The sequence below is a fragment of the Corvus cornix genome, chromosome 6 (assembly GCF_000738735.6).
Source record: "Corvus cornix cornix isolate S_Up_H32 chromosome 6, ASM73873v5, whole genome shotgun sequence".
Lineage (NCBI taxonomy): Eukaryota > Metazoa > Chordata > Aves > Passeriformes > Corvidae > Corvus > Corvus cornix.
The window spans coordinates 7,661,944-7,675,119 of NC_046336.1; the positions used below are offsets into that span (position 1 = coordinate 7,661,944).

The following is a 13,176-nucleotide window of genomic DNA, read 5'->3' on the forward strand; positions in this document are numbered from 1 at the left end:
TGAAATGTCATCTGCATTTTTGACCTAAGAAATATAAAAGAATATTTAGCTGGGACATTTAAAGAAGGCCCGAGCCTTCCATGATAGCTTTACCTTTACCCAAAACAGGACAGAGGTCATTGTTCACTGCATCAGAAGATGACTTGTTAAAGTGCAAAAGCCTTCTCAGAAAGCACTGTGCTTTGAACATAACATCCTCGATTACATTTTAAAGTTACCAGTTAAACAGGATTGCAGATAACAGGTTCTGGCAACCAGCAAAGCCAGGACAAGGCTGATTTAAAGTGACTCCCAACAGCGACCTGCAGAGATCAGCCCACTGCTCCAAAGAGATTCCTGGGGGCAGGGGGCTTTCTTTTTGAACTAGGTTTGAACTAGCAGCTAATGGGAGAGCTTTCCTGCATTCCTCCTTTATAACTAGGTACAAGCAAATGGGAGACAATGACAAATGACATTCAACTGTAACATCTTCTTTTTGTATTATTATTATTAAAAAATGGCTTTTGTGAATGCCTTTGGGGTTCCACATTCTCCAGGGCAGATTTCTGCTCTACATCACACAAATATAAATCTGGAATAATGTCAGTGAAGTCAAAGGAAATATTTGGGCACTACACAATTTTGAGCAGAACTGGTTAAGACTAATCTAATTACAAGAAGGGACAAGCAGATATTCTACCATTAGTTAAGGGGCGAGGGGAGCACAGCAGGTTGTATGTGTTGTTTTGATCAAATTTGGCTTTATCACATGCAAGCTGGAGGCTTTAAGGCACACAAAACTACTCCCCAAAATAGTTTTATACATTTTAGACATTTTTTGCATTTCCTGCCCTAAGGTACCAGTTTGTATTTCCAATAACCATATGTACATGAATCCTAAATTATATAGTGAGCAGAATTTCAGTTTGGTGGAACAAGCCATGACCCAGGTAACTGCTAATCTCAACGAGATTTGTTGAGCTTAATTGCTGTTAAGAGTTCACACCCATAAACATGGATGTTTATTTCCTCTCCTCATGATTTGTCTGGCTTCCTATCTAAACTGGGAAACATATGGAGAGGTAAAACATCGTCTGCTGTGATACACACATTGTCTGGGAAGGAACTCTAATGTTTCATATTAATGCTGTCTCATTCACAAGCCAGATCCTATTCTAAGTGAACTAAAATCCCCAATAATTGCCTTAAAGCCCTGCTTGACACCCTTGCGACCATGAGTCAACAGTCCTGAGTCTGCCACTTGCTTATGAAATTAAAGCATAATAATACCTACATTTCCCAGACTTGCCCTCTGTGAAGCATAACTGGGCAGATGAAGAACTTTCAGATGTGCAGGATAAGCAGGTAAGTATAAAGCAATACTCAAAAGTGCCTTTAGATGACACAACCTTATGACACTGACAGTTCTGCAATTAGCAGTAACAGTTCTGACCTGGAGAATTTCTGTGAATTTGCAGCTTCTTTTCATTCTACCTTCAGCCCGCAATAGACTGCATAGACTAATGTTAAGTTTGAGTAAACCAAATCCAAATAAATTCTAATAAACTAGGGTTTTAAAGAAATAAAATTTCCCTTCTCCTCACATTTTTCCCCTGCATACCTGATGCCTACTCCATCTTGTGCTCTGTGATAGGATGCATCTTTGCTACAGAGTTAATTTTGATCACTTGGACTCAGCCAGCTGTGTGGCAGCTTTCAAGCTTTGATGCACCAGGCTGTAACTTTGACAGAGCAGCCAACAAACTGACCAAGTTGGCATGACAGAAGCACAAACTCAAATTAAATACTGTTGACTTAGCAGGACCCTGTGAGGAGCAACCCCTGAGCTGGCAGTCAGGCTGGAGCAGCTCGTTGAACCCACATACCAGAATATTCAACAGCTTGTCCAAGAATCCTTCCTCCTCTCTAAACAGACATTAATCCCTGCTTTGGAAAAGTTCCCTGCTAACCCTGAGAGATTACTGACAGGTTTATTTTCCAAAGAAAATATTTCAAAATACAATTTTTTTCCTCTTTCAAATCATTCTTGATACTCACTCTCTTTTTAAAGATTTTCAGACTCATTAAAATAACAAGATCAGCTGTGCTTGGTTGAAGCTCTCCATAGTCACCATTCAGTTCCTCAGGTCAGATGCCTGCACTGGAGTCAGTACAGACAGATTTTAGAGGCAAGAATCAGGTCTCTCTCTGCAGTCATACACTGGGATGCACATAGAATGGGGTTAAATTATAATTATTGCAGTAATTAAAGTAATCCCCCCTAATGAGAGAACATCCCAGGAAATGAAATAAGCTGACACAACAGAAAGTTTCTTATTCCTTTACGCAAATGAATTTAGGTAACTGTGGCCTGAAATTTCTTTCAGTGTGGGCACACATCTGGTATTCAATCAATTTTGAGAAATAAAGTGTTTTCTCCCCTTGGCTGCAGCTCCTCACTGGTCTCTCTGGGTCAAATAAATCTCCAGAACAGAAGATGAAGCCTGTGGCTTGGGTTATATATAATAGAAGAGTTGCTGCATTGACCTTACCTCCAAACAAACACTGAAAGACATTTTTCTCACTGAAGGATAAAATACACTAATGGGGAGGCTGAAGATTTCTTCTTCTTCCCAGCTGCTCCCTTCCCTTAAAATGCCTGTACCTTCAGGAGCAATGACTGTACCCCACGGAATGGAGCCACAGGGCCCCCCTCACCCTCCAGAGCTGCTCCTTGGGAAGTGCACTGGCATTCTGTGCCGGTTAGGACAAATTTTGAGGAAAAACATCCTCTGATAGAAGACAGGTTACAACCACCCCACCCCCACCAGGCTCAGGGGAAAAAAAATTTTCGTCAGAGGAAAGTGAAAGAGATTAAAAACCTATTTATTTAACAAACACACAGGAGAAAGATAACAATGCTAAATAATAAAACCTCTCGCTGTGGAAAGAAACCTGGAAAATTTCAGAGTCCTTCCATAGGTGTAGTCTCTCTCCTCCTCCTCAGAGCTGGGTCAGTGTGGGCCCACCTCCAGGGCCTCAGTGGAAAATTCTCCCAATGTGTTCTGATGTTGAAACAGTCCAGAAGAGAAGAAGGGAAAAACCGAAGTCCCAGGAAAACAAAGTTCAACTCTCCGTCTCCCTCCGGAGAAGAGGAGCTGAAAGCTGGCTGGAAAGCAAGCAGGGCGCTTCCTCCGTGCTTGCTGCCGCAGCAGCAGAACGCAGAGGAGTGTGAGTCTGTGTCCTTGAAACAACTGCTCTGAAAAGTTCGGGTTTTTTTCCTCTCCCCCCTCTCAGGCTCAGTTTAAAGGCACAGAAAGGCACAAAGTTAATTTCTGGGCATAGAGCAGCGATAGGGGATACACATCATAAAGACACCCCAAGACACACTCACTAGAAAGCAAGTTTGAATTTCAGCTTTGCTGACTACCTATTGCATTTTACTGAAGGATGTTACATATACATAAAGTCTGCCAGAAAATAAACAAATGTTTATCAATTGAGCTTCCTAAAACCCGCAACAGTGTTTGACTGGATACCAATAATCCCACTCTCAGTTCTGAGAGCATTCTTACATTGCTGAGAAAGAACAAAGCCAAGTGCTATAAAATCACCTAAGAAAGCCAAAGCACATTTTTTTGCAGCCTTGTACCACACCAGTGTTTTCAGACACCGGCCATTTTTCTTGATTTACCAAGAACTCTCAGGTGTTTCTGCCACTCAACAATTACTCGCTCCTGGTCAATTTTTTTTTTCCTCCCTTCCAGACCACAGTCAGCAGCATCCCTAGACTGTAACTTTGTTTTATAGCCTGAGGCCAGTTATGAAACCAGTGCATTGTTGCAGTGAGAGATGAATTATTTCAGGGTACCACGAGCAGGGGAAGGGCTTGGGGAAAGCTGTCCAGCTCTGAAAAAAAAACCCCAAGCATGCACTTGTTCCAGGAGTGATGGGAGAAAAGGTGTGTTTTTCTTGTGCAGGGAGAGATTCATGGGATGCCCTCTCCTATTGCCAAGTCTACCTGACACAACAACAGGCACAAAGCAGAAAGTCTGTGCCTGAAACAGAGGAGATGTCGTCAGGCATTCCCTTTTACTTTTCTTCTAAACTAAACAAGTGAAAACTAAAAAAATGGAGGGTCAGAGATGCTCTCTGAATGACATCTGGTGTGTATAGAGCCACAGAAAACTGCAGGAATTTCAAGAGCTGACCAAAGGGCTTAAAAAACAGCCTTGGAATGTGAGAGTCAAAACAGAATCAGTGAGTTCCACTAGCAAAGGAGAGGTGGAGAGTTCACCTAATTACTTTGAAAATCCCACAGAGAAATGGTGGGAGCTTTACTCCTGTGATCCAACAGCTGGATACTCTTCTACAAGATGCACTTCTTGGAAAATCTCTCTGGTGTGCTGTGTTCAGTATCAAAATGCAGATCCACGGGATAGGCAATCCTGCTGTCTTCTGTCTTTGCACCCAGGAAACGCGCTCTGCTTCCAGACAATTTCATTTCCTTAAGTCCTAATCATTGCCTTCTCTGTGGCAAAATGGCTTATTTCTGGGTCGATTCTATAAAATCCTGAAGGACCAACTTGGATTTGTTAAGGCAGGGGAGCAAAGCAGGGATGTACATTCCCTATTTGCACTGACGGAAAGGAGTGGCTGAACAGCAGCTTGGATTGTATGACTGTGCTCTTTCCAGTAATTAACATCTATGGTACAGCAAAGAAAAACAGACAAAACTGGTGCAGGGATATGGAACACAATTCAATAAAAATGTTCCTAACGCTAGAAACAGATCACCAACACACTCAAATAGGTTGTTCCACTCTGCGCAGCCTTTAATAGCACTCCCTAGAGAAATTAATTTCCTAGATAAACACATTTTTTTAAAAAATAAAACCAATTCTACTCTGACAACTTTTGTGTGTTTAAGTAGAAAACAGAACTGCTACATATTCATTAGACATGGAACAACTCTAAGTGTTGTGCCACACCATTAATACTTATTTTAGTCTCTTTTTTCTCCTGTAAGAAGCAATACAATTTTTCAAACCATCGGTTCGCATTACTAAAATGGAAAAAAAAAAAGAAAAACATGATAGGTGAAAATGAAACACGCAGGACCTTAATTCAGTGAGTAATAACTTACATAATTCAATAAAACAGGACAGGAGTCCTCTCTCTGAGGTCATAAATAATCACATGCTTTAAGTTAGCTCTGTTCCCACAGACCTCACTGCCATTTCCCACTGATTCTTACTTAGAGGGGGGATTACTGGAAAATTGTTGTCCCCTGTCGCTCCCTCCATCGTTTGCTGGAGGTTATTGGGACAAGAGAATGAGACACAGGGTCTTCTCCCAACATTCCGGTTTATTTGCACCAGCAACACGTCACACACCAGCCTGTGACTGGGACAGATGAGGTGAACACATGCTTCTTTCTGCTGGCACTGTGCCATCCTTGGGAATCATAACTGGTAAATGAAGAGGTTAAAGCCAGGAATGTCTCTGTGTATGCAGCTGCTGGGTGAAATTAATCACCTGGACAAGAAATCAAGAGTCTGCCAGTGCCCTTTGTCTTAAGACTATAGAGTAAAAAACTGTACACAAACCACACAGAAAAGCAGCAGCGAGGTTTAACACCGCCTGCATATTTCACCAAAAGAGTAATCCACATAGCAAAGATCACTGAGAATTACTCCTGTTTTCTAAATGCATTTAGTGTTTGTATGCAATGTTCCATTTCCACTGGGAATGCCTACTATGTACCTGCAGAACTTGAAACAATTTTGTGATCCCTAGGACAGCCAGCTGTGGGAAATGATTTATTATGAACACACCACTAAGTTATGCTAAGGATTTACTGCAATTCCATATAAACAAAACACCGCCTTTTGAAGGGCATCACAGGAAACTATCTTTTCAACTGCTGAAATGAAAATAAATGCCTTTTTTCACATCAGCACACAGTAACAATTTCTCAAGCATTTCCACATAAAAGCTTCTTAAGCTTTGAAATGGCGTATTTAAGCTAATTGTTCTATGTGCTAAAAGAAACAGGAAAGGCAGTAAAAATTGTGTTCCTTCTCTTTGCTCCATTAGAACACTTGATGTCTTTTCTTACATAATTACTAAAACTGAGTTTATCTACTTTAAAAATATAAGAACTGAAATATGCATTTACCTTTTGCCATTCCTTTTCTACCCCCCTCCTTTTAAGCTGTAAAATCATGTTCTGAAGCCACTAAAAGTAGTAGTGTGACATCTGTGAAATGATGCATTTTGTTTCTAATGCACATACTCATGCTAGAGATTTGACTTTGAAGTACTTAATTCTGAAATATCTAAAATAATCCCATGTCCCAGGGAAATGGCACTAAAGCATTCAGAACCACATCTTTCTTACGAAAGGGTCATGGTAAGGGACCAGACACACCTCAGCCTTTTCAGTTCTGCTTTGTTAACAGCATCCCTGTCCCCCAGAAACCACACAACCTCTTTGCTCCACACTGCCCCAAGGCTCACATGTACCCAGAAAGGAATTCAAAAGACAGGATAAGGAAAGTCTTAGGATGAACTGTCTCAGACAGGAGATAAGGGAATGGGATGCAGAGCGGAAAGGCCAGACAGAGAGCTGTAACCTAAAATGAGTATGTCTGGTAAGAAGGCAGCTATTTTGTGTTTATATTTCAATTTCTATTGCCTCATTTTTTGTCCTCCTCATTCTGTTCCTGCTAACTTCTGGGGCTAGCCACACAATCCCCCTTAGAGCCCAGAGTTTGAGCACAGGATTGCTCCAGCATCCACAACACGCGGAGCAATGTGACACAGAAAAGTTGGGGAGAGGCTGCAGCTTTGATTTATCCCACTTCTTCGAGCTAGAGGTGAGGAGGGACAAGGACTAAAGCCCCAGACATTCACACCCATAACAAAAACATAAGGTGCTTCTCAGGCAGCCATGCTAAGACTTTCTGTGAACCATGGCATTGTCTCCAACACTTCCGCAAAAAGAGAACTGGAAAAAAATATGGGATTTTTTCTTGCAATATAGTCCTTTTCTTCTTGAGCACAGCAGCCACCCACTCCCAATTACCAACTTCTTGCTTTGCCTGTTTACACCTATATGATCTTAGCAGCTGATGGCAGAGACAGTAAGAGATGCAGCATCTCCTCACCCCAAGCAGACATAAGCATTCACATAATAAACCTGCTTGCCTCACATGCCTTTAACTATTGGTGATTTACTTAATCAGGTCTCACAAAGAAGAGAATTCAACCATGGCTATTAGAAACAATGACTGCTTTTTAATAGAGACAATAATTTTGCCCAGGCTGGCTGAATCCATTCAGTGTCTCTGTGATTTCCCTCTGGCTGTATATTGCAGTTACACCCTCACACACACACGCTCTCACTTTGCTTCTTAAAATTTTATTAAAAAGGCCTTTTTAATAAAATTAACACCATTGCAAACTCACTCCTTGACTCTGCCAAGCAAACAGCATGACCCTACTCATTAGAGTCAGAGAGCCATTCATGCCCAGAGCAGCAAATTCACCATCTATTAAAATAAAAAAATAAGATATCCCAAAACTGGGGGAGTTGCTCCCAGTTTTATTCTGCTGGCAGCAGTATATTATGAAGTGAAAACTACCATTTAAATAAGGAAGAAAGACAGACAGGCAGGCAGGCAGAGACATTAAAGGGAGACAAATTCTGCAGCCCTTGTCAAACTCACTGAAGCAGCAGCAGCATTGGAGCACTCAGGCAGGCTATGGTACCACACTTCCATGGACTAAAGACAGCAAGACCACATTGAGGACAGACAATACTCAGCTCAAGAAGCAGGACACGCTTTTGCATCAGGACTTTCACCATGAACAATGCTCATTAAAATGAGACAAATCTTTTGATCTGTGTCACGGATATATTTTAAATGGTAAATCAGAGACACGCACATTTTCTGGCCAGAGTACCATAAAATTCCTATTAAATACCATTTGCTTCAGCTGGGATCTCAGTACTAACTCTTCTAGTAGTCTCATAAATATTGTATGCACACTTTTCCTCTTGAATGTTGAGATATCGTGACTGTCAGTAACCAAGATATTTTCTTCTAACAAAAACACATTATGCTGTGGATATAGCCCAATTCTGAAGTCTGGCATCTCTGGGATGAGCATGCTAGTAAGAATAAGGAAGTTAGAATGAGTATTTCCCTAGGTTCCCATGGGAACACAACACTTACCTCCAAATCTGCATAGTTTCAAGATAGTGGGTTAAACACTTATTAAAACATATCTAAGTGAGTTATTCCTGAAGTTTTCAGTGCCTTCCCCATTACTATTCACTGGAACTACAGGCTCAGAGAGCCATTAAAGCATGGGGGAACTTAGGAGAAAGCATACAAGTGAGGTCCAGCACACAGGAAAATCACTGGGAAGTAGCCAGAGGAGTTGGAATGTTTGAGAAGATAGCTCGAGTATTTAGGAATGGAATGGGGGTGACACTCATCAGTGCTTACTGCATAAAGTATTCATGGCTTTATTGCACTCTTCACACTGTGTTTTCCAAGAACACTTCCTGCTGCCTGCCATGGGCTTGTCCAGCCTCTCACAGCTCCAGCCAAACACACCTGCTACCCAGTGCTATGGGAAATACCTTCTGTAGTTCAATACAAGAGAACTACAGAAGTTTGTCATTAATTTGAGATAAAGAAATTCTACCTTCATTTCTGATGCACTGGGGAAGGTGAGAGGAATTCCAGGAAAAAAGCCCTAGCTAAAGCTGGTGAAGGGGTGGACTTGGCACTGCTGGGGTAATGGTCAGGCCTAATGGTCTTAAAGCTCTTTTCCAATCTGAATGGTTCTGTGCAGATTCCTGATCATGAACAACTGCATTCCATCTCTCCCTATGCTTTCCATATGCATAAGGACTTGCAGCCTAAACCAGAACTTGTTGATGTCCACAAGATGCTGTTTTTTAATTGCCATTTCATTCCTCTCCAGTGACTAGACTATGGAACAGATCCCGTCTTCTCACGATCACAGATCTGTTAGCAATAATTACAACAGACCAGTTGCAAGCTAACCAAAAAGCTGATGAAAATAGAATTCTCCTTTTGAAATTAAAAATATCAGGGGCTCTTAAATGGAATAGCAGGAAAGGCTTGGTGAGCATTAAACAAACAGATGAGATTAAGAATGTGTTAGACACTTACAACACTGTATCCAAATGTACCCTATTAATAGAGAGATTTCTCAATTGCACTGATTTTTAAAGAAACAAATCCCTGAAGATTAACGAAGCAGACTAACAGAATTATATCTCATGTGCTATTTTTAAAAAATCAGGAAGATAAATAAAATGAGAACTTAATCTAGAAAACCACTGGGATAACATAAATTAGGTTCTTGGGAAAATACAGATTCGGACAATAAGAGAACTGTGTTTCAAATAAAGTCTTTGATCATTCAAGATAAGTATACTGGAAAAAGAAATTTTCTGCTTTATTTGATTTCTTTAGGAAATAATCTCTTCCTTCTCCGTTTCTACCCGAAGTACCAGAAAACCTACCCCAAAAAGAAACAAAAATCTCCCACTGTTACCTCACTGACAAAAGCTTTTCTCCCATCCCTGAAATCAAAATTTCTTGTATCCATTACTTCATCCATATTGTACTTTAAAATATGATGCTGCTGCTGTAGTGTTTTAACATTTCAATTTGCTTGTGCTATTTTCAACATTTTAAGTTCTTTATAAGAATATACAAAGGAAGAAAACTGTTTACCGAACAATAAAACAAAGTCTATCCTCCCTCTAAACAAAACCTTCATTCATCTTGCATAGACTTCAGTTGCTTATTGTACAGAAAACAAAAATAAGTCCTATAGATGTCCGGAAAGGTATCCTGCAATGAGAAACTTCAGGATATTTATTTAATTTCTTAGACTGAAAGTAAGTTTGGAACCACCACTTCATGTAACACCTTTCTGTAAGGTGCAGACACAAACCAGTCATCTTCAGGGACTGTTTATACTTAGAACTGTTCTCTTAGGCTGGTATTTCAGACTTAACTTAAAATATAAGCACCTGCATATACCGCATTCTAGGAACATTTGACTGGAAGAACAATCCACATAGGAAAAACTACAGTAAAATGGATATATCCTGAAATGGATTTCAAATTGCTACACCACATTCTTCCGTCTTTCACGCCACAACAGACTTGTCACTGAGGTATTTCAGGATTTGATTACTAGCTGCAAAGAAAAGGAAAATTTTTTTTGGAGCACATTCATCAGACGTTATTGTATATAATCTTTTTAATTGATGAATTCACAACAGCAGCCATCCTGCACCCTGAAAGTTCTTTAAAAGTTTATAAAAATTTGGCATCAGTTGCAGTGTGCAAAAAGGAAAATAAACAATCAGGAAACAGCTACCACTGGATATTTTCAGTGCACATTCTAAGCCCAGAAAACAAAAGAACGATTTCTCTTGCGCTGCAACTTGTCACCTTCCCAGTACAGACTTGTAGATTTACACAGGAGGCGAGACAATCCCAACCCAATCTTCAAACGTCTCAATCATTCAGTCTTTTTCCTTGACCCAACTTATCACTTATCCTCACAGATTACAGCAGTTTCACCAGGATGCTCTGTCTTCAATTTTTTCCGAGATGGCCCTCCCAGGAGCAGGGCTGTGCAGTGCTCCAAGGACCGGGCAATTTCATCAATTGTCCATTTGTCTTCGTGCAGGGCGTGCTCCTCCAGCGTGAACGGCCCCTGCTTGGTGCGGGTCAGCTCCTGCACTGTGGCACAGGTAGAGAGCTCTGCAGCAAAGGAGGAAAGAGGCATTGGACAAAGTACATGGAAAAACTTCACATTCCACCTCCAGCTCACTTAAAATGTATTTTTATATGTAGCCTTCTACATGATTCTGCTTTGTTTGACAAGGAAGGTCATGAAGATTTATCACTCGTTTGTATCTTCTTAAATTTGACCCAAGGAAGTCTTTTGATTTCAATAGCTGTCCAGTGCAGTAAAGAGTTCAGAATGTGACAGAAAGCTGTCATGAATTTTCCCAGATTTAGATCAGAATGAAAAGTGAGGAAATAATGTCATAAGATTTAAGCAGAACACTCTGCATTCTCAAGTGACCGTGAACTATTTTTCCACATATTTTGAGGCCTTAGCACTTCCTGACTTCAAGAGGAATTTTTAACATTTTTATCCTGTGCTGCCTATCAGGATAATAGAAACTAAGATAAGGAAAAATAAAAAATACATACAAATGCTCTCCTATGTTAAATAAATACCAGCAGGACATAATTACATATCAAGAAGCTACAAAACATAACAGCAACACTAGCTGACTTGTAAGCACACAGGCACACTAAAATATTCTCTCCCACCCTTTCTGATGCAGGAAGATTTCATTTTCAATTTTTGAAAATAAGTCAGCCATGGACAGACTTTATCTTGGTTTGTCATTAAAGGGCTAAACATAAGGCAGTATGCTCAGAAGGTAACAGAAACTTTGACTTGCCTAAGCACAAAGAACAACATTGAAATTCGTGGGGTTATCCCACATTACTTGCCTTCCTGCAGATGTACCAATAAAAAAAAAAAGTTTGAAATGGATTATCTATTCTCCATCATGCAGTTTGATAGATACAGAGCAAAAGACAAATAACCCTGCGGGAAAGCAAAACTATTCACAGTTCAGGCAAAGGAGAAAGAAAACACTAGAAAAATCATCACCAGCGTGGAAGTCTTTCCAGCAGATAGGGTTTATTATGTGCATGGTAATGTTCTGTGCAATCTGTTTTCAAAATGTGATGAATAATGTTTAAAAAGACAGTATCTTTCTTCTCCTCATCCTTAATCTGAATTATCTTTAACACATGAAAGAGGGGGGGAAAAAAGTCGCCCCCCTCGCCTTGCATTATCTTGCTCAGTGCTATTGCTTGCTCCATTTTTATCACCTGGCCCCCAAGGTCCTCTGGCAATTATTTAGCCATCATTCCCCCATGCCCCTAAGGAAATTACCTGAGTGTATATAAAAACAAGTGATAGCACTACAATTCTGCAAAATAACACACAGGTCTAAGTAACTTGAGATATACAGAATGAGAAAATTTTTCCATAAACACACACTCATTCCTTAGATTGTCATTGGTTTTTTTTCGTGCCTACCTTTGCCAATGTCATTGACCAGGCTCCTGACATAAAAGCCACCACCACATTCAACATCTGGAATGTTAAAAGTGACATGGTAAATTGCCAGTGCCACGTGAAATCTACTTTACATAGAAGCCATGCCCCCACATAAATGTAAAAATGTGCTAAGCAAACAACCCAGTGATAAAATATTTATAGGATGCAACATCAATTATTCATCCTGTAACATATGTGAGGGTGAGACTGCTAAGCTAGATAGGAGGGAAAGCAAATAAAATGGCAACTGTACTAACTCACCAGAATATAAGTACCTGGTATGGTATCTTAAGAAATGCTTCAGTCCTATTCATTTTAAGTATTTCAGGTTGATTCATACTTCTAATGATGAAAGCAAGTTATTTCAAGTAATAGCCTAAACTGACTATCAGTGCTTTTCAGACACTGCAGACAGGCAGCTCCATTAGAATTTTAAAATTCACCTTTAACTTTCCCTGTTCTCTCAGCCCTTCCCTTCCCCCTCTGCCAGTGATCAGCTACTTGTCACCCAACTATAACGTAAGGGCTGAAGTCACACAGCACTGAGTTCTGTCACTCATACCTGTTCACCATAAAACATCTGGTCTGTCACAGGACTGGGGATCAACTGGGCAGACAGATCAATACGAGGCATCATCTCAACCTTACAGCAGCATTAAACATTTACAACAATCTTTCTGGTTTATTTATTAATATGCCTCTTAATGCACTACCCAAGTTTCTTGGCAGTAGGAAGGAAGACAGAAGGAAGGTAAGATCCTGCCACCTCAACAAGAAGGGGTCTGACAGTAACTGAATCTCATCCTGGAAGAGATGCCAGCAGGTCTGGGCATCTGTGTAAAAGAATGGCAGTGAAGTAAGCAGACCTGAGAGAGGAATGAGCTGGAGGTTGCAAAATCATGGACAGATGTAAATAATCCCCTGACCAGTCTCTCAGAATTTTCCCTCACTGAGAGATCAGATATAATCAGCTTAACTTAA

General features: G+C 40.4%; 1 protein-coding gene across 2 annotated transcripts in view; it reads right to left on the minus strand.

Annotated features, from left to right (window-relative positions):
- Window positions 1–4,789: 4,789 nt before the first annotated feature.
- TRUB1 (TruB pseudouridine synthase family member 1) overlaps window positions 4,790–13,176 on the minus strand; it is a 32,210-nt gene continuing 23,823 nt past the window's right edge. For both annotated transcript variants that reach the window (XM_010408583.4, XM_010408576.4), the window contains exons 7-8: window positions 12,175–12,231; window positions 4,790–10,808 (exon numbers count right to left, since the gene is read on the minus strand). In XM_010408583.4, coding sequence (XP_010406885.1) covers window positions 10,594–10,808; window positions 12,175–12,231 — 272 coding nt within the window. In that variant the 3' untranslated portion in view covers window positions 4,790–10,593. The remainder of the gene's footprint in view (window positions 10,809–12,174; window positions 12,232–13,176) is intronic.